This window comes from Lissotriton helveticus, chromosome 10 (genome assembly GCF_964261635.1).
Source record: "Lissotriton helveticus chromosome 10, aLisHel1.1, whole genome shotgun sequence".
NCBI lineage: Eukaryota > Metazoa > Chordata > Amphibia > Caudata > Salamandridae > Lissotriton > Lissotriton helveticus.
The window spans coordinates 731,994,874-732,017,063 of NC_136071.1; the positions used below are offsets into that span (position 1 = coordinate 731,994,874).

General features: G+C 43.7%; 1 protein-coding gene across 9 annotated transcripts in view; it reads right to left on the bottom strand.

Annotated features, from left to right (window-relative positions):
* The window catches only part of DIP2C (DIP2 acetate--CoA ligase C (putative)), a 1,026,208-nt gene that overhangs the window by 362,928 nt on the left and 641,090 nt on the right, over positions 1–22,190 (bottom strand). For all 9 annotated transcript variants that reach the window (XM_078663289.1, XM_078663292.1, XM_078663288.1 and 6 more), the window contains one exon: positions 10,072–10,203. In XM_078663289.1, coding sequence (XP_078519415.1) covers positions 10,072–10,203 — 132 coding nt within the window. The remainder of the gene's footprint in view (positions 1–10,071; positions 10,204–22,190) is intronic.

Consider the following 22,190-nt stretch of genomic DNA (forward strand, 5'->3'; position numbering starts at 1 on the left):
CACCTCTCCCCCTTTGACCTGTTTTCTTACCTACCGCCCTCCTCAATCTCCCTTACAGTTTCTTTCTGATTTCTTGGAAGTCTTGGCTACCATTACAGTCAATAATTCCTCTATTCTACTCCGTGGCGACTTCAACTTCTGGCCTTCTGACCCAGCTGAATGCTCGTCCTCAAAGGAATTTTCTGAAACCCTTCAATCCCTTAATTTCACTTCCTTTGTTCACTCCCCCACCCACATCAAAGGTCACATGCTTGACCAGATCTGGTCCCTGAATTGTCCCGTGGAATCTCTTTCTATTTCACCTTGCACATGGTCCGATCACCACTTGATCTCATTTTCTCTGCCCATTCACCCCCCAGCCAAGCCCCCTCGCCCCAAAAACATCTGGGTCCGAGCCAACCTGGAAGAACTTTCTTCCCTTCTTACCACCTCCCTCCCTTCCCTGCAGGGCCTTTCCACCCTTTCCCAGGTCGAGGCTATTGATCAGTGGCTCTCCGCTGGTAGTGATTCTGCTGCCCCGCTCAAACGCATTACCTCCAAGCGCGATAAGGATGCCAATCGGTGGTTCAATGGAGAGCTTAAGGCCACCAAACTTACAGTACGTCGCGCGGAGCGGGCTTGGAGGAGAAGTTATTGCCCCATTTTACGACTGGAGTATACCAACATCCTTACCCAGTACAAAAAAGATATCTTGGAGGCCAAAACCAACTACTTCTCCTCTAAAATCCTTGCCGCAGCAAACCAGTCTAAGGAGATATTTATGATTGTTCATAATCTGGCGCTCTCGGACAGAACAACCCTTAAGCCCGCCCCGTCCGAAGAACTCTGCCAATCCCTCAATAACTACTTTATTCACAAAATCGTTACCATCAAAGCCAATATCCCGCCCCCTTCTCCCTCCTTTGTCGATCCTCAACGTCCCCCTCCCAAGGGAAAACTCACTACTTTCCCTCTCATATCTAAGGAAGCTTTTACTTCCATAGTACCCTTGGTCAAATCTGGCTCTCCACTTGACCCCTGTCCTGCTCACATCCTTCGTCATATTTTTGTTACTTGCCCAGATCTTCCCCTTCATCTCCTCAACAGCTCCCTGGCCCAAGGTGTAGTACCCAACCCCTTGAAGTCTGCGGTTATTGTGCCAATTCTTAAAAAACCTGGGGCAGACCCCTCTGTTCCTGCCAATTTCCGCCCCATCTCCCTTTTGCCATTTTTGGCAAAGGTGCTCGAGCGCCATGTCACCTGCGCTCTGAGCTCCTTTGTGGAGATGCATGGAGCTCTTGCTCCCCGCCAGGCCGGTTTTCGCCCCGCACACTCTACGGAGTCCGTTGTCATCTCGGTCTTGGACAACCTCAGGGAGGGTATGGATACCAACCAGTGCCAGGCCCTTGTGCTCCTCGACCTCTCAGCCGCCTTTGACACGGTGGATCATACCATCTTACTTTCCCGTGTCGAGGCGGCGGGGATCGGGGGCACTGCTCTGGTCTGGTTATCCTCCTTCCTGAGTGACCGCACCCAGGCCGTTCGCCTTGGTGACTTTACAGCGGACATCCGGAAAGTTCAGTGCGGGGTTCCCCAGGGTTCCTCCCTTTCCCCCCTCCTGTTTAATCTTTATGTTGCCCCTCTTATTTTTTCTCTTCAACAAATGGAGGTCGCTGTATTTAATTATGCGGATGACCTCCAGCTTGTCTTCAACCTGTCCTCTTCCCCCTCTTCTGTTCTTAACTTCCAAACTATTATGCTTCACATCCGGGACTGGATGAACTACAATCACCTGAAACTCAACCCCGATAAGACCGAGTTGGTGTTGACGGGTGGTTCATCCAGCCCCTGGTCTTCTCTTTTCTGGCCCCCTGTACTGGGCCCCTCTCCTGTACCCACTACCTCTGTTAAAACCCTTGGCATAAAACTTAACTCTCAACTCACCCTTCATTCCCAGGTCAGTTCCGTGGTATCTTCTTCTTTCCTTTCATTGCGCACTATTCGCAGGGTGTCTAGTTTCTTTACCTTCTCTGCTCTCAAACTTATCATCTTGGCCATGGTGGTGTCCCGCCTGGACTACGGCAACGCCCTATATGCAGGTATTCCTGCATATAGCCTACGGCGTTTGCAGCAGATACAAAACCAGGCGGCCCGCCTGGTCTTCAATCTTCCGAAATTTCACCATTCCTCCCCCCTCTTGAAATCTCTACACTGGCTCCCTGTGCGAGCTCGGGTTCAATTCAAGCTCGCCTCCATCACTTTCTTGGCTCGACTGGGCTTGGCACCCGCATTCATCTCTTCTGAGATTACCCCCTATGTTCCCACCAGGGAACTACGCTCTTCCTCTCAGTCCCTCCTCACCATCCCTCGCTATCGGAGAAAGAAGTGGGGAGGCTCGAAATTTGCTACCCTTGCCCCGATCCTGTGGAATTCCCTCCCCCTTGAACTCCGTTCCTTCACTCTGTACTCGCAATTTCGTAAACACCTCAAGGCTTACCTGTTCACTAAGGCCTTTGACTAAATTCCCAATAGCTTCCCTTGTCTCTTAGCCCCGGATCTTATCAGTTGTAGCGCCAAGAAACCGCAGGTGTATGTGCGCTTTATAAGTAATTTTAAACTCAAACTCAAACTCAAACTGTATAAGTTGAATGCCCATAAAATCGCTTCACATATTCGGGCCATGTTCCTAGAAAGTAGGGAGTCGGGCCAACTCCCATATGATCAAGGGTTGGCAAATATTGTGGTCATTCACAAGACAGGCAAGATTAAGCTCCTTCCTCGTATAGGCCCATCTAGCTTTTCAATGCCGAGCCCAAGATTTTGGCGAAATTGCTCGCCACCAGATTGGTCAAGGTTATTACAACTTTGATACACCCCGATCAATCCAGCTTCATGCCACGTCGCAACACAGCCCTGAACCTGCGGTGGCCCACGGGATCCTGGGTGGTTCCCAAAAGATACTGGAGCCAGCAGTATTGGTATCCTTGGATGCCACTATGGCTTTTGATAGGGTTGAATGGGCCTACTTATTTGCAGTTTGGGCTAAGTTGGGCTTTGGCCTGGAGTTTATCGGGTGGGTTTGACTGCTGTACGCTACTCCCTTGGCCAGAGTGGTCGTAAATAATTGTAAATCAGTCGATTTTTCCCTTGGGAGAGGCACGAGACAGGGATGCCCGCTGTCCCCGCTTCTCATCGATCTGGCGCTGAAGCCTCGGTGGCATGGGTCAGGTGGGACCGATCGATACGTAGCTTGCGGTGGAGGCCAGAGTTGGAGGATAAGATTTCGCTTTACGCAGATGATATCCTGCTATACCTCACTAACCCCAGAGTGTCCTTCAGTAATTTTTTGGATGTCCTGACAATATTTGGCAGATACTCCGGGTTTGCTATAAATTGGTCGAAGTCGGTATTGTTCGTTTTATCGGGAGCGCCGCCTGTGGTTCCACAGTCCTGCCCTATAAAGATTGAAAGGGTGGGATTTAAATATCTAGGCATATATTTAACCCTGGACTCGAAGTTGAGATATGCCAATAATCTAGGGCCCCCCTTGCATCGGTTTAAAAAGCACGGGGAGCGCTGGAAAGTTCTCCCGTTATCTTTGCTTGGGAGGGCAGTATTATTCAAGATGATGGTCTAGCCTCGGTTCCTATACTCCAAAACACAATGGATCCGGTGCCGATATCCTATTTCAAGGAGATTGAGACACTTCAGCGGCGGCTCCTCTGGGACGGCAGACCCCACATAGCTTTTGTCAAGCTAACCCTCCTGTGGTACGATGGGGGCATTGGTCTCCCAGATTTGAGGAAGTATTACTGGGCCTCACACCTTGCGGCGTAAACCATATGGTTTATGGACCCCTTGGGGACCCGGGTTATGCTATGGATCTTGGGCAGGCACCGGGTGGAGATATCATCAGAGCCCTGTATGCATGACCCGGGAGGTTCGCGCTGGCGGGCCCAACAGCACACACTGTACATGTTTGGCACGCTGCTACTAGAAGTTTAGGATGGGAGGGAAGATTGACGTTGGTCACCCCCTGTTCTGTTCGGAGAAGCTTGGTAGCTTGTGGAAGTCTAAAGGGTTTGATAAGTGGGACCTCATTGGAATTAAGGATGGTTGGGGGGGCAGTGTGCAGATATTTGAATCTTTGAAACAACAATACAGTTTGAATGAAAATGAACACTTTCGGTACCGGCAGATTAGACACGCCCTTCTTGCCCACATACCTGGAGATACGGTGCTTCCAGAGGCTTCCCCTCTCGAGGACAGAGTGCTTGATGGTCACATCCCAGAAAAGACTATCTCCTTAATATACAAGAAGCTTGTAAATAATATGGATGACCCGTTGGGACGAGTCAGAATGTCGTGGGGGGCAGATGGATTGGAATTAGCTGATGAAGACTGGGTGGAGGCAGTCTCCTCCCCTAAAGTGGTTGCAGTTCAGATGAGGCTCAGATTGGTGCAGCTTAAGATCTTACATAGGTCGTATATCACAGGGCCCAGACTAGTACACATGGGACGGGCGGGGAGTGTAGAAGAGGCTGTGGAGAACTTAGCACTTTCATGCATATCCTTTGGCACTGTGAGGAGATACAAAACCTCTGGGCAAAGATACACGATGAGATGAAAGAAGTACTGGGGAAGGAGATACGACCAGAAGCCCGAAGATGTATATTAAATGTATGGGAGTCCACAGACTCGAACGGGTATCTGAAACCGTGGGTCACGTTGGCATGTATGGAAGGGAAGCGGAATATAGCTCAATTGTTGGGTGCCAGCCAGCCACCCCGGATTACTAAATGGGCCGAAGATTTAGATTGGTGTATGTTCAGGGAGAGGATAGTGTACGTGGCCTGGGGTTGTCCGGAGAAGTGGGGGAAGATCTGGGGGCTTGGAATAGTCATCGTGGTGAATTATGCACACCCTCGATGCGGCAAACAGAAGCAGAAGCACAAGAATCCCCATGATCCCAAATTTATGTATATTGTAATTTATGATTCTGTACGAATGACAAATCAAACCTCACAATGATGACAATTCTTGTTCACCTGATGTTATTGTTTCTTTTGTTCTTTTTCAATAAACAGAATAAAAAAAATTAAAAAACCAATCTGCAGTGCAACACTGGTAAAACAGACATACTGCTGTTTTGTTCACCTTCCCATGTTCCACCTTCGCTGGCCCCTATCAACATTACTGCTTTGAACGCGCAGGTCAGTGCTGTAATAGGCATGTGCTATGGCCTCCTAAAATACCTGAAGAAATGCTGTACCTTTTACCAGGGCAATGTCAGAAAATTATGGAGCATATCCTTGGCACTTCTCGACTGCATTATGCGAATGCTCTTTATTGGGGACTACCAGCATTCCAACTAAGAATATTGCAGTCAATTCAGAATGCGGTAGCACAGCTTCTTTTAAAAGTGCCTAAAAAGTCACATTCAGCATCATCTCAAAAAGCTGCACTGGCTTCTCATCAAGGAGAGAGTAAGGTTCAAAGGACGCATCTTGACTCGCAGAGCCTTTTACCCATCTGGGCCTTGGTACTTAATGAAAAGGATTAGGCCGTATCATCAGGCCCGACCTATATGCATTTCAGATGCGCTGTTAGCGGTGGTTCTAAGGACGAAGAGGAAAAAGTGGAGAGGCTCGTCCTTTTCGTTATTCGCGCCACCACCTGGAACTCACTCCTTTTTAAGTTTTGTATGATAAGGGATGAACTCACCTTTAAAGGCCATACTAAGACCCTGCTATTTGAAAGCGCATTTAAGTAGCCTGTTTGGACACAGATAGTGTACAAGCCTAGTAGGCACCGGGACACTCATTGAGTAGCTGTGCGCTCTATAAGACCAATGGTTGATTGACAAAGCGTCACCCTTGGCATATGGACAGCATTATTAATGGCAACATTATTAATGGCAGCATTATTACCCAGGCATATTGTATGTAATTTTTTCACATGGGGCAGCCAAGTCATGAGAGGTCAACTATGACAAAAAGCTGGCCCTGGCATTATAGAAGTAATTTTTGACTAGGTCAACTCCTGAGGAGCATCAGGTTTCATTGGCTTGGCGCATCAAGAAAGGACTTTCATATTTATTGATGTCCTTTTAGAGCCTATGCCGTCTAATCAAATTTATGCGAAAATTGTGCTTTTAAGTGAACTATTTGACCACTATTATTCATGTTCTTGAGGGGAGAACCCCTTCGAAACTCACTAGAAGTCTGGTTTAATCGTTCGTTGAAAACCAGCACAAGTATTGCGCTGCCCAACTATCCAAGATAATAACAGCACTCTAAAATAGATGGCATTTAAAATAGACATTTGTTTGTGTTGTTCTACTAATATTCAAGTTATTGGGGAACTTCAGCAATGCCAAGTATCTTGATGTCATCAGGATTAAGGTAATGGGACATCACTTTCTGGTAAGATTCTGGGCCATATGATGTTGCTTCTTGGGATGTTATTACGATCAAAGGGTGCATGACATCACTTTCATTACTTCTGGTCTTTTGGTGGATTGATGCTCATGATGATTCCGACCACCCAAACTTCGATAGTCCAATATGTCCTAATCTAACCCTGGGCAGGCTCTGTGGGATACTTTGACACAGTCTAAACTAATTTGTCAATAATTTGCAAGACATCTAGACGCTTTCTAATTGCTTTACAAAAGGCTTGAGCACTGATAACACTATAGGTAATACCTTTGCAGTAAAAGTTTTAAAAATGGCAAACAGAACAAGCACCAAATCTGATATTAAAATGCCTTAGCCCATGACAATGATATGAACATTTTGTTCCCAGACCAGGGAGAGTACATCTCCATGATATGGGAGAGAAAACATTAAGCCCAGGTACACATTCTTGGCATCCCTTACTATTTTTACTGCTTGTACATTCTACTTGAGATTATTACCATATTAACCAAACACCACCATGGAATTGGCCTTCTTCGAGATGCTCATCTTGAGATGATTTACAAGGTTATATCAGGTCAATGAGTCCAAGAGGGGTTACTATCCAAAAGGAATGTCATAAAAATAAAATAAAAAATGATCAAATTGTTGTACAAGAGAAATGAACGTCTTGCATTGCTAAAAGTATGTAGAAAACAGCATATTCGAGATTGTTGAAAGGGTGCATGTTTGACAAAGATTAAAGAGAGAAGGGAACACAATTCAGCCTGGTTTGATTCCTTTACATTTACATATTTTTTCCATTAAAGAACTCAAAGGACCAGTCTGTACTCTGGCCCATGCATCCACATGCAAAGTGTACATCCGTATCAACAAAGGTGGGCCTATACCATCTAATTCAACTTCTTCTGAAGACAAACCCCTAAGTAACCCGTTCAAAGTCCACAAAACAGTGCAGCCTAGTATCCAATCAGGAGTGAAGTTACAATTATAAGTCTCTACAAGATGAATTTATTGCAACTTTGAACCCCAGGAATGTATCTAAGGCCCTTGGTATCTTCGCAGTGGTTTTGCCTCTTCTCTTTGCTATTGGCGAAATGCAAGTTACAGAAGCTGAATCATTTCCACACCAACTGGGGACTTAAGTGAGACAGGGTTGAATTACACACCGAAATTCCATATTTCGTGGACAGTCTGAGCATCTCTCTACACAAGTTTCACACACATGTCAACCAGCAAGGGGAGGAGAACACTTGCCACTGCCATCATAGTCACATTAAAGGAGAAAGTTCCCTTCACCCAATCACTCACACACAGAGAAATGATGGATGTTCATTGGGCACTAATAGTGGTAATTATCATATCCAAAGTTCTGGTTGCTACAGAGACAGTAGTCTGGGAGTGTCATGTGTGCGGCACAATAAACACGCCAGCAGCAATGTAACATGCTACATACAGTAGACATACTATCGAAATACTTAATGAAATTGTGTTCGTTTCACAGCATTACCAGCACCAAACATATGCAAAAACTAAAAATCTAGCTAAAAGACTGGAAGACCCGAATAAAAGTCAGATATTCAAAGTTGCTTGCAAACTCAAGGCTCAGACAGGACTCTTGATTGGTGCCACGCTCCACCACATCAATGCAAATGGTGATTTTTGGAGTTTCTGGTAAGTTTCGCTTTGCAGTAAACACAGAGGAGTCTGGAAACCTGGTCCATAACATGGGTGAGTCAAGCCTCAGCAAAGTAATAAGCAATTAAGACAAAAAAGGGTATATGATTAACTACTGACAAGTTCAACAGACAAGAGGCAATCATTCGGTGCTAAAGGAATCTGTGGAAATACTGACGTCTGGAAATTCGATTCCTCAGATCTTAAACTATCCAATGAGTCTCTAAAAACCCTTCTTTGAAAAAGCTTTGACTGCTGAGTTTCCCTTTCTACTCATGTTCCATAAGCAACCGATTATACTTTATCTATCTAACATGATCCACTCTAGATTACTACTCTTTTCTCGCTCTCGTGCCTACTGCACAATCCCATTCTTGTCTCGTGCGACACCTATGAGTGGTTTAATTATAGTAGAAAGCTATGTTTAGGTAATTAAATAAAAAATGTAAGCAGCACTAATTGCAATTGTGCTGTTCTAAAAACATATTTGATGTACTCTTATACGAACAGCAATGCAGTATAGGTATTCCCCTTTCTATGCATACCAACATGTTTTCACCCTGTTTTTAATAACCTCTGCACACTTTTCAGTTAATGCTGGACATTGCTATTAACACAGAATTGCTTATAATCCTAATAATTATAAAAAACAATATGATCTGAACACCCGAAGTAGTAAACCTATAGATGTTTTAAAACGTTTTGACACAGCCCAGATTTCAGGATTTAGATGTGTACCCATGCATATCGAGGTACCCCATCGGAGCAATAGGAGAACAGGGGCTTGGGGCAGAGGTGGTAATAACATGAATGCACACCTTCCTGCAGTTTTAGAACACCTAACAGTATGAGCCACATGATGGCACTAATTGTATAAGCTACAACTGGAAGGATCCGAACATAAGAGTTACTGAGGAGAGCATTGGGAATGTTCACTCCCGAGTCTTGAGATGTATTGTGAACATGGATGCCAATTATGGGGAGTCGGGAGTAGCAGCGCCCCTTTGGCACTGCTCTTGCTACCCATGGTCTCAAGGCTCAGCCCTGTTTACTTTGTTATTTCTACAAGTGTCCATACCCTATCCATTCAGAAACCAATATGAGGCGGCTCTGCAGCGGAGGGTGAGATAAAGGGTGAAACCCTGTGATGTCATGGGTTTGCAGCCACACGTCATTACGCTACCCTAGGCACACTGGTCATGGAAATAAAGATGTACAAACACATCAACATTTTCTGGGCCATTTAAAAAAATTAATTTTTAGGTACAACATTTAAAGGAAACCGGTCTAAAGAACAGCATATGCAGCCTTAAGGAATACTAGTCAACAGGATTTGGGACATGTAACTAGAAATTACAAGAAGCATCAGATTTCTCTACTACCTGAAAAGTTCCGTGACATAGAAATTAATTACTTCTGTAAGCACAGATAAAAAGGTTTTGTAGCACAACGAGAATGGAGGGGATATGGTATGGCCACATGGGGATATTTCACTCGACTGATTTAAGAAACGTTTGTTGATCTGAGCATTTGACATCCATATGTCTTAAGAAGAGCAGGGTCGTCTGTGCCATCCATGAAGGCAACATGCTGCTGATGAAGCTTCAAGTTCAACAAGCATTGGAAAAGCCAATGTGTCAGGTTTTAATATGGGATGCATGGACAAACACATGCACACATTGTTTGCATGTGTTGGTAGATTTAAGCCAATTATAACACATAATTTAGCACTGTTAGAAAATTCTATAAAACTATAATATTCTTGTTTATTTGACTCATGCACAAAATCATATGGAAAGTGAGATCCACAACAGGCTTCAATGGACAATATGTCACAAATAGTCGACAACAGTTCCTGCTCCTGAAAGCAACATACCTCATGCATTGCAATGGAAGCACTCCCTGAGATGCAGAATAAGACATCAAAAGCCGCAACAGGACAGCGAGAGAGAACAATAAAGCTTAAAGTGTGTGAATACGCGTTTTTTAAACCTACCATCTCCAGTCTCCATAAGCTCTGCATTGCCATACTTGGGGGCCACACGCGGGGTAGATCCCTGTGGCCGTTCCACTTGCAATGAGTGTTCGGAGGTGTAGGTGGTAACATCTGGAGGGGCAGAATGATTTTCTAAAAACAAAAAACAATGAATACATTACAGAGGGAAATGTATACTTCTGCTAAAGAATGCACTATAAACAACGATACCCCTCTACAAAGAAACACAAACAGGGCAACGGTTTAATTAAACTAAGAAATGTAAATTCTATTATAGTGAGAATTACCCACTAAGCACCCCAATACGTTAAAGAGATAACTGAATGCTTAGTCTAAGAAATGCAGAATCAGATTAGAGCACCAATAGTATACTTGCTAATTATAAATAAAATCACAGACTGTTATAAATGCTGGCCCAGTATCTGAGAAACTTTGAAACAATCAGACAGGTATGCAGATATTTAAATTTTATTTTAAGTTCAGACGATGTTTGGATTTACAATGTTTTTTTAACAAAATATGTAATTTTATCCAGCTGTCTTTAATTAGAAGGAGAAACTTATAATCATGCCACTGTTAAATTTGTGTCCAAGGCTTTCCATTTAGACTTGAACTCTGATCATCAGCAACAGGTAATATCAAGGAAAAGTTTTCAAGTGTAATAAACATAAAAATATTTCCTTATATATGACATGGGGATGTATTATTATGAAGTTTTATATAGCGCTAGCCAGACCCAGAGGTATCGGAGCGCTTCACAACCGTTCAAATGTTATGTTATGTTATGATTTTATTTATATAGCGCACGGCTACTCAACAAGAGTGTCCCGGCGCTTTCAGAGGGCGGCTCAGCAGTTAAAAAACATAACAGAGAACAAAGAAGGAGAAACAAGACATAAGGTGGAAAGAAAAACAGCCTAAAGATTAAAAAGCCAGGTCTTCAGGTTTTTCCTGAACAAGAGCAAGCTAGAAATGCTGCGTAAAGCAAGGGGCAAAGAATTCCACAACTGGGGGGCCTTACAGCTGAAAGAGCGACCCCCGATGCGAGCCCTCCTTACACGGGGCACCACGGCCAGGAACAGGGATTCCGACCGCAAGGAGCGGGCCGGACGGTAGAAGGTAAGTCTGCGCTGCAGATACTTAGCACCGGAGCCAGAAAGTGCCTTGTGCACCAACGTCAGCGTTTTAAACATTATCCGCTTTCGGATAGGGAGCCAGTGAAGTGACTGTAGCACCCCAGATGTTCTTGCCCGCCTAGGAAGGCCGAAGATGGCGCGGGCCGCAGAATTCTGCGCCACCTGCAGCCTTTGAATCAGATACTCCGGAAGCCCAAGATAGAGAGCATTAGCATAGTCCAGTCTAGATCCTATGAGAGCTTGGACAATGATCTTCTATGCTCCTCTGTAAGCAGGGGTAGGAACTTCCGGAGCATCTTAAGGATGCCAAAGCAGGTGCCCGTCAGACCAAGAATGTGCGATGCAAAGACCAAACAAACATTCATAGTAAGTACAGTGCAGATATCAGAACAAGTGTCAAGAGTCTCGAGACAACATCGGGTATACACTTTGCGTATTGGAGGGAAAGTCAACAGTGTCAATACGTACTCGTAGTACCTTATCAGGATGCCCGTAATCTGGGTATCCCACCCCCATCGGTGGGTATTGTCAAAAGCTCTTCTGTGTCTCCTGCCCTTTTGCTAGGGACCGATCAAGGAAAAGATTTTTGAGTTGTTCTTTGAATTTTGCGAAGGAGGAGATAGTTTTTATATGAGGGGGAATAGCGTTCCAGATTTTGGGTGCATTTCCCGCGAAGGATTGGGCTGCGGTTTTTTATTTGCGTGCTTTCATTGGGATGAGTAGTAGTGTGTTTGAGCTCCGGAGGGACCTGGTTTGTCCGGCTTTTTTTACTTTAGAGGCCAAGTATTCGGGTTTGCCTGTGTGAAGGGGTTTGTGGGTGAGGCAGGCTGTTCTGAAACTGGCACGCATTTCAACTGGGAGCCATTTTAGTTCTCTGAGTGCGGGTGAGATATGGTCAAATTTCTTCACTCCTGTGACCATTCTAGCTGCTGCGTTTAGTGTTGTTTTAAGGCGGGCCAGGTGCGCCTTTGCTGAGCCTGACAGTGTTGCGATCCCATAGTCTAATCTGGATAACACCAGTGATTGGGTAACTTGTTTAAGGTCCTTGGCTGGGATGAAAGGTTTTATTTCGTTCAATATCTTTAAGTTCAGGAAGGCGCTCTTTGCCGAGATCTTAATGTGTTTGGTCATGTTCAGTTTCGGGTCTAAAGTGATGCCTAATGATTTTAGAGAATCCGCCAGGGTGATGTTTCCGTTGAGTGTATCGATTGCAGATAGCCATTCTGTAATTTGAGGGTTCTCTTCTTTGTTTGAGATGAGGAGTATTTCAGTCTTGTCCTGATTGAGTTTTAGGTGGTTCCTTGATAGCCAGTGTTGGACTTCTCTGAGCGTGTCATTGAGTCTCTGAATGTCGTCAATGGATGTGGTTTCCAGGTAGATCCGTGTGTCATCGGCATAAAGGTGAAAGGGGATGTTAGCTTTTCTGAGCAAGGTTGTGAGTGGTTCCATGTAAATGTTAAAAAGTTGTGGGGAGAGCACTGATCCTTGGGGGACTACCTTGCTAACTTGATGCAGGTCAGACGAGCAATTTATGATTTTTATTCTTTGAGTGCGGTTGTGTAGGAAGGAGGAGAACCATTGTAAGACCACCTCATCTAGACCTGCCCTTTCTTGAAGAGCCTTAATGAGGAGGATGTGATCAACCGTGTCAAAAGCTGCTGATAAATCTAGGAGGATGAGAAGGCAGCATTTGTCCGCATCCAATGATTTGTGAATGTCATCGATGACGTTGAGGATCGCGGTTTCCGTGCTACAACCCTTTCTAAAGCCCGATTGGTTGGTGTCGAGTAGGTTGATGCTATCCAGGTGTTGGGTAAGTTGCAAGAGCACGCATCTTTCTAGGGTTTACGCTAGAAGAGGTAGGTTTGAGACTGGTCTGTAGTTGCTCAGATCTTTTTTGTCTAGGTCTGTTTTTTTTAGCAGTGGCGTGACTTGCCCCTGTTTGAGGCATTCCGGGATGATGCCGGATTGCAGTGAACTGTTAATGATCTTGCACCACAGCAGGGCAAGGGCGAGTTTAAACTTTTTGGTCAATTGAGGCGGCAGAGGATCTAGAGCGTGTGAGGTAGGCTTAGATGTAGAGATCAGGTTGACTATCTCGTCTTCATGTATAGGGCTGAAAGAATTCCACGATTTTGAAGGAGGTTTGTATGGGGCGTCCTTGATCTCGGGCTGGGGGATCTTGCTGGGGGTATTGATGTTGAACTCAAGTGAGAGTTCGATCTTGTTGATCTTCTCCTCAAAGAAGATTGCAAAATGATCACATAATTCTTTGGAAGCTTGCATTGCGGAGGTAGCAGGCTTGGAGGTTTGTTCTCTAATGATGCTAAAGCGTTCTCTAGGCCTGTTCTTTGCGTTATCTAGTGCAGTGCAAAAAAAAAATGAGGATTTTTCGTTCTGAATGTGTTTTTTGTACTTCCCACGAGCTTCTTTGAGTTGTTCGCGGTGTGTGACTGAGGGGTTGTGTCTCCATAGTCTCTCTGTAGCTCTTAGTTGTCTCCTTTCTGAGTTAATGACGGACTTAAACCAAGATCTGGATGGAGTACTCCTGCTTTTTTTTAATTTTAGAGGAGCTATTTGATCGAGGATGGATGTCATCTTTGGGGTGTAGTGCGAGGTAGGTTCCGTTGTTGAAAGGTGATCAGAGAAGCTAGGGAGGAGTGCACGTATCTTTTTATCTAGGTCTGTTAAGGGAATCTGAGTTAGATTTCTGGAACATTTGGGGGGTCTTGCACGGGGGGCTGAAGAAGAGTTTTTTGGTTGATGTGAAATAGGATGTTGTGATGGTCGGACCAGTCTACGGGGAGGACGTGATCAATCGTCACTGTGTCATTTTGAGCGTTAATGGCATCCAAGGTTGCCCCATTCTTGTGCGTTTCTTCGGAGCAGAATTGAGTCAAATTGTTGTCCAGAAGAAGATTGTTGAGGGTCAGAATTAGTGGATTGTTTGCCTCATTCCAATGTATGTTGAGGTCACCGAGAATTAGGTTATTTGCATCGCCGAGTGAGCAGTCGGCAATTATATCTGACAGGTGTTCCCCGAAAGTGGACGTGTTGCCTGGCGGATGGTATAGGAGATGGCAGAGAATTGTTCTGTTGTCATTAGTCTTGATGTTGGCGGTGAGACATTCGATGGAGCTGTACTTGAAGGAGTCCTTTTCTGAGATGGCAATGGTATTCTTATGTATGATTGCTATGCCTCCGCCTCTTTGGTCATTTCTGTCCTTGTCGTTTCTGCCCTTGATGATAGTGAAGCCTGGGGTCACCAACATGTCTAGGATTGGTGTGGAGAATTTGTTTAGCCAAGTCTCAGTTATAAACGCAATGTCTATGTCATGCGAGAGGATGGTTTCCGCAAGTTCTGTTGCCTGTTTGACTGCTGATCTACAATTTATGAGCATGCATTTGGTAGTGCATTCCCCTTTGGTGTGCTTCTTTGTGGTGGAGGCTCTGGGAATGGGAGTGAGGAGGTTCGGTGGTCTTGGAGAATTCGAGGAGCGGTAGTCTCTTCCGAAACCGGTGATCACTTGAATCTTGGCTATAGGGGTATCTGAGAGGGGAGTGTTGTAAGTTAGGGATAGCTCTGTCGCCTCCTTAGAGGACATGACTGCTTTGGTTCTTCTAGGTCTCTGATTTCTATGTTCTAGGTCAATTTTTCTGGGTCTTTGTGTTTGCAATTCGTGTATCTTCTTTCCACTAACAAGAGTTGAACATTAAACAAGTGGAACTTATATGGTCGATCTGACTAAGGGATAACTTTAACCCCATTTTGTGATGGGAGTTGGGTGGCAAAGAAGATTGTAGTGTTGGTACTACTTTTCATCATCTGGACAAGTTCTCTGCATTTAACTAGTTAATCTTTAACTGCAGGGCAATGACAGGAAAGACTGCCCACAATAGGGTATTATTATTTTTGGGGGTAAAAAATGACTATTTAACAATATCTATAGATTGAGAGTACCTGATAATGATCACGGGACGGATTATTGAGCTATGTCAGAGAGGGCAGAGATGCAATTCAAGTAGAAGGGGATTTAAATTAAAGTGAGATTCAAACTTGTGCATCCACAGTCCATCTGCTCAGCCTCAAATGCAAACGTTTGATAATGTATGTATAAATACTTTCATTTGATTTGTTAAAATCGTAAAAGGGTGGAACTTACTACCATGTAATAAACATCAACATCTTTGAATCAGCATAAAGCAACATAAAACAACACATGCCCCCATGTCCTAAGCGACTTTGCACGGATATACATGATAAGTAAAAACAGGGAGAGTGTTTTTTAATGTACAAAGATAAAAAGAAACAGGGGTAGCACTATTGGAAGACAGTGGCCCTCATTAATATATAGGGCCCAACAAATGACTGTTATAACAGGGGGTGCTGCACACATAAGGGCTTATATTTAATTAGATGTAACTGTCCCCTCTTGTCTGTTATAAATGCTTGCAGTGTATTAAAATAACAGAGCAGGGGGAGGAGGGTGACTGTAAAGAGAATGAAGGAGGATCTGGGCCCAGCTGCAGGGAGTCCATATGTCCCAGTTCCTCTTTTGCTGCTGCCTTTTTTTTTCAAGATCTTGAGCAGCAAATGCCAGGAATTTTATCGTTTTGCAGGAAAGTTGTATCGAAGACCCGCTGAGGCATTTTATCACAGCCGTCCTGCAGGTCCTGACTTATGTTTCTCTTAGGAATGGCTTCAGGAGGATCTTCCTTAGATTTTGTAAGGCCGGGCAAATACATAATAGATGCAATAACTACTCTACTCCCTTGTCACAGAGGCGACAATCCAAAGTTGACCAGGTCCGTAACCATTTAGGGGTAAGGTCTTTGCTCGGGAACCACCCCAACCTCAGTAGACTGATTTTCCTCTTGTAGTGATCCCTGAAACATTCTTGTAAATAGGATTGTTATTTCAGTTGATTGTATGTTGGCATCACGATCCAGGCATGACTTTTGATAAGAGAGATCAGAATCAGAGGGGTTCTAGCACCCCGTTTAACATCAAGAACAGAACGAGACAAACATGCCCACTTTCACCTATGATTGCCCTGGCTATCAAACCTTTGGTAATCTGGATACATTGTGATGGGCTGGTAGAGGGATATCAATGGGAAGGAGACATGAAAACCACATTCGCCTTTATGTTTATTGCTTGCTTCTTTGTGTGATTCATCGGTCACAGACTAGTGCGCATGCTGGAATTGTATGGGCAGGCATCATGGTTCTGCGGAACTGGGACAAATCTACCTTGGTTCCACTGTGGGGTATCCAGGAACCTACCAGTAGGGTGGTGAGAATGTCACTACCGGACATGGATTTACATACTTTTGAATACACTGGTCTCTCAACCCAGTGCAACGCTAGGTGTTAAACCCCCTTCCCATACAACACCATACTTGGAGTAAATTAATCCTCAATATCCTTGGAAAGAAAACTTAAAAAAAATAATCCTTCTTCCAAAACAATCTGTATTTCAAAATTACCCCTATGAAATCCCCAGTCACTATGCTGACAAGCTTGGATCCAATCCCATTAACTTTATTTGCGAAAAACCCCAGAATTGCCTTTGGACAAATGTACCGGTTCAGTCTTTGAAGGAGGGATAGGTATGGTGGACATATATAGGAATTACTGGGCTTCTCTGCTCAGATTATCAATAAACGATTATTTGTTGATAGGCTTCTTTTGACACCCAATGAACCATTTTAGAAGAGAGGGATCACGAAAATATTCTATATAGTTCTACAGACCTTCAAACGTCCCCCCTCACAACAGAGTGATTCTTAAATGTTGGCAGGATGTTAGTTGATGGACTCTGGGATGGGCAAACTCGCTCTGCAACACCGCTACGAAAAGTACATACTGGCGACATTATTTACTGCTAGAATGCTTCAGGGTTAGGGGCAACATTGGCATTTAATTTTTAAGAGCCATGTGGATAGACCGCACTATATGAATTCCAGTTAGCCAACATGCAATTTTTCCGATGCCTCCAATTACACCAAATGTCAGCTGTTTTAAGGGGCTTGTAATACCAGAAAACAGACCACAAGAGGCTCGGCTGCCACTGGAGAAGGCTGACAAGGGTGGTATCCCACCTCTAAACTGTTCTCTTATTTCTAACTCACAGGTGGACTGATAAACATTTCAGGCAAAATAGGAGGCCAGCATAGGCTCACTGGATGAAGCAGGTGGAGGGATGGCTTTTTTTGCCCCCCAGGAAATTGTCTATTTCCGCAAAGCTTAGATGTATACAATTAAAATACTTATATAGAATGTATCTCGCGCCCAAACACTTGCATAAAATAGACAGGGCGAGTCCCCGGTCTGCACTAGATTTAGCTAACTGACTGCATATGATAGGGTCATGTGCAATAATTACGCCCTTCTTGGCCAGAGTTATGAGTGTGCTGTCTGAGGTGCTGGAAAGAACAGTTGAACAATTTTCTAAACTGAGCCTAGTAGGAAAACTAGAATAGGTGGGCTAATTGAGAGGAGAGATATTCATGGAGGGGATTTTCTGTGTTTTTGGCTCTTAGAGAGATTGCTAAATATTGAAGGTTTGAGAATTGCCCACCTTTGATGCCTGGTTGAGGGGAAGGTTGGTGCGCAAAAGTGGAAGAAAGCATTTATTTGTCAAGGGGGTGCCCTACCAAGCACAAGAAATTGGGGGAGGTGGGGGGAATGCCTAAACCATTTTCAGTTGGAGACACTGTGCTCTTTAAAAACAATGACCTCTGAACTCTAAATAAACTTTATAAATATAAACACACACAAGTATGCACTATATACTTGCCAATTATAAGATGTGCTCTCTTGCCTTCAGGGTGTATAATTTCAGATCAACGGATTTGTTTTTCTTTTTACCATGCCATTATTCTTTTCCCCTTTTTCTACTTCATGTAATGTTTCACAAAACCTCAATACAAACTGTTTGCATACAAAGAACCAAGAGAGTCAAGAGGAGAAGAAATATCTACGACTCACTAGTACATGAAGCAGTGCTTTAAAAAAATCAACAAATGGAAACTAGAAATAAAGGTTGAGTACATTTATAAAGCTAGTGGACTCAAAAACTGTTCTCTGGTTCGGCTTCTTTAAATTGGTGTAAAGTATTAATTTTAAATACACTAAATTAAATTTTTCGAAGTTATTACATTCAGCCAGGGCTGATGGTTCACTGGACGGATGCATTTACTTCAGGGATCTGTGGTTGAACCCACGGTTGAAAGTTCATACCCCTCTGAGTCCGCTTAGCCTTTCGTCCTTGCAAGGTTCAGAAAATGAGTACTATTGAATTTGTCAACAATAAACATCCACTATTCACCAACACAGCAAAAACCGCAATTGGGTAAAGGCTGACACTTTGGGTACCACTTTTGTTTTGTTTAATTAGTTCTCAGTTTGCGGCACAGTAGTGCTGCAGTTGAGACCATGAATTGTAAGCAGGTGCCAGGCATGGGACTGACTCAACCAAACTCTATTGCTGTTTCAGATGCAAAACTGGCATATTATTTATTGTGCCCTGCCCTTATCGGCCATTAACATGTGATCCTGATGTATGACTGACTATGCTCAGCACTACTACTAATTTAATCAATGGTTTGAAAAATGGAAAAAATTGCATGGGGGGGGTTTAAGCAGTAATGTGACGGACTGCTTACGCGCCCAGACTATCTTTAAAAGAAGGGATAGGCCACCATACTTGCAGAAAAGAACGCATAATGTTATGAGCAACACAAGTCAAATAAGTCTTTCCTGAATAAATGCACAGTCCCTAAAACTTGGCATTGACGTTCCTTAGGGATAAACTCTATGGGTGCAGCTATCGAGTCTGGCCCACACTCGTCTGTTGCTGATGATGAAGACCTTGTTCCCTAAAGGTAAGCTGTTGGATATAGCTTACCTAGGCCCATCATGTATGTGCCAAAATCTTGCATGTTCACAGTCTAATAGAAGGTTGAATTTCATAACTATAGCAACACTCAGTGATATCAGTGTGCTCTAGAGTAGGGTTCTCACCAGGTTAAAATTCACCTTTAAAAAAAAAAAAAAGGGTTGGAGCGAATCTCTTTCACCAACTCCTCTGGAGATGGGCAAGTAAAGTCACGCTGGAAGGCTAATGGTTGGTAAACGAATAACTTAAAAAAACTAACAATTGCTTCCATGGGTGGATTTGAAGAACCAGAGTATAATTTATTTCAAAAAATCACTTGCCCCTTCTCGAGTGTCCTTGACTCTACCACAATGTCACGGTTTTTGGATTTCGGAGTAATGGAAAATCCTGTTATCTCAGCCTTAAAATAGTTTCTAAAATCCTGCCATCTTGACTCATCCCACAGCTTCTTTTGTGTGTTAATTTAAAATATATGGCAAAGCTCTTAATTATACTCATACTAGCCCAATCTAATAATTATAATTGGCGCCATCTTCCAATGTGGTCCTCTACTGTGACTAACTCTTCAATTTTAATAGCCAAGAGACCTATTCCTCAGAACTTAACATGTCATAAAAGTGGAATAAAGTTGCAAGTGGGTAGGTTCTCTCTGCAAAACCTTCATAATGCACTAATATTCTACAAGAATTCAAGAACCTCTTTGTTAAGACATCACATTGTTGTTCCAAGTAGAGGAATTTGAAGGTCTAAAATAAGCCGAATGCATGAGTGATCTCAAACAGCAGATCAAATCTAGGGGTCCCGGACTTGGAGCTTCACACGATGCATTAACAAAGACATTTTTAAAAAATCGCAATAGTGTTGAAATGCTAAGTTAAATACTCAGAAATGTTCAGCCTGTAGGATATTATACTCTACAAATATCATTCATTAAGTGTAGGATTTCACATATGGTCCAAAGAAACTTAATGGATCTAGGTATTTGTATTTGTATTTGTATTTATTTAATTTGTAAAGCGCTAACATTCATCCTTGGAAGGACATCACGGCGCTGAGGAGAGGTGGCAAGTGATTCGATAGCAGCTCTGGTTGAGGATTATTGATCTGATCTGGGGAAGAGAACTGTCTTTAGTTGTTTCCTAAATGAGAGGAAGCAGTCATTTGTTCTAAGGTTAGAAGGTAACTCATTCCATTTTGTTGCGGCAATGTGAGAGAAGGCCCGTTCTCCCATCCTGACAGTCCGTGCTCGGGTGGTGGAAGCTCTACCTGACGTTATGGATCGTAGGTTCCTTGAGGGTTTATGGAATCTAATCTTGTCATGTAGGATGTTGGGGCCTGTGTCGTGAAGTACTTTGTGTGAAATACATAGTAGTTTAAAAGTGGCTCGTTGTCGCATTGGGAGCCAATGAAGCTCACGCATGCAGTTTTTGGCTGAGTCGTATTTTCTTTTATTACAGATGGCTTTGGCCGCGGCATTCTGAACCATCTGCAATTTAGAGAAAAGGTAATCTGCCATTCCCACAAACAGGGAGTTACCACAGTCCAGCCTACTCATCAATAGTGACTGGACTAGTGTTTTCCTGCACTCTGTCGGAACCCAGGGGAAGACTCGTCTAAGCATCTTCAATAGCCCGAAGCCTCTGCCGAAAACTATGGAGACATGGGATTTCATGGATAAGTCCCTATCCAGTGTTATGCCTAGATTTTTGGCTTTTGGGGTAGGGTTGGGAGGCGAGCCCAGGTCACTCGGCCACCAGCTGTTGTCCCAAGCCTGTGTACCTCTGCCGAACAGTAAGATTTCAGACTTGTCGGCATTTAGTCTAAGACAATGGTCCTGCATCCAAATTGCCAACTCAGTCAGGCAGTTTGTCAGTCTAGATTTAGAATCATCTTTTTCATCAATGGTGACCATCAACTGGGTGTCATCCGCATAAGAGCACATTTCGACACCCCACTTTTTGCCAATGGTTGCCAATGAGGAGACAAACACATTGAACAGGGTTGGGCTCAACGAAGCCCCCTGGGGAACCCCGTATTTTATAGGTCGCGGAGGGGGATGTGTAGTCACCCAAGCGAACGGATTGGGTTCGATCCGCTAGGAACGATTGTAGCCATCCTAATGCTTTATCTTGAATTCCTTTCTCTGCCAGGATGTTCAATAATTGATCGTGGGGTACGGTATCAAAAGCCGCTGATAAATCGAGAAGTATCAGAACGACTGTTTTACCTTGATCCACCTTAGTTCTAATGCTGTCTGTCACTGCTAGGAGTGTAGTTTCAGTGCTATTGTTTGTCCGAAACCCTGTCTGTGAGGCATCCAGTAGGTCATTAACTTCCAAAAATATGGAAAGTCGTCTGTTGACCAACTTCTCCAGAACCTTTGATAAATAGGGTAACTGGGATATTGGTCTGTAATTGGCCGGATTGTTTACGTCTGCTCCAGCCTTTTTTACTAAAGGAGTGACTAGGGCCTGTTTCCATGATTTTGGGAATTCGGCAGAACTAAGAGAAAGATTAAGTGCTCTAGTGACTACTGGGCATATTACAGGGGTTAGCTGGGAGAAAATGTGATGTGGGCATGGGTCAAGTGGTGACCCAGATTTGACCTCAAGCATGACTTTTCTACCTCCTCTTCCGAAAAAAGGCCAAAACTGTGACAGATGGTATGTGCAGCAGTTGGTACGTAATGTTCACTTTTTTCCGTCCCTGATTTTGGAAAGGAGGCATAAATGGTGTCAATTTTTTCGCAGAAAAAGTCATTAAATTTGTTACAGTTGTCTTGTGAAGGAGTAAGATTTAGGGAGAGATTGGTTGGGTTGCATAGTTCTCTGACAATTTTGAAAAGTTCTTTTGAGGAGTTTTTATTTTCAGTAACTCTGCGTGTGAAATAGTTCTTTTTTGCGTTTCTAATCGCTCTGTGATAGAGTGTTAGTGCTTTCCTAAAGCTGCATTTAGTCTCATCTGACTTGCTTACTCTCCATTTATGTTCAAGGGAGGTGCAATTTCTTTTTAAGAGTTTAAGCTCTGGTCCGTACCATCTCTCTGATTTTTTGTTGCCAGGTTTATGGCGGGATTGAGAA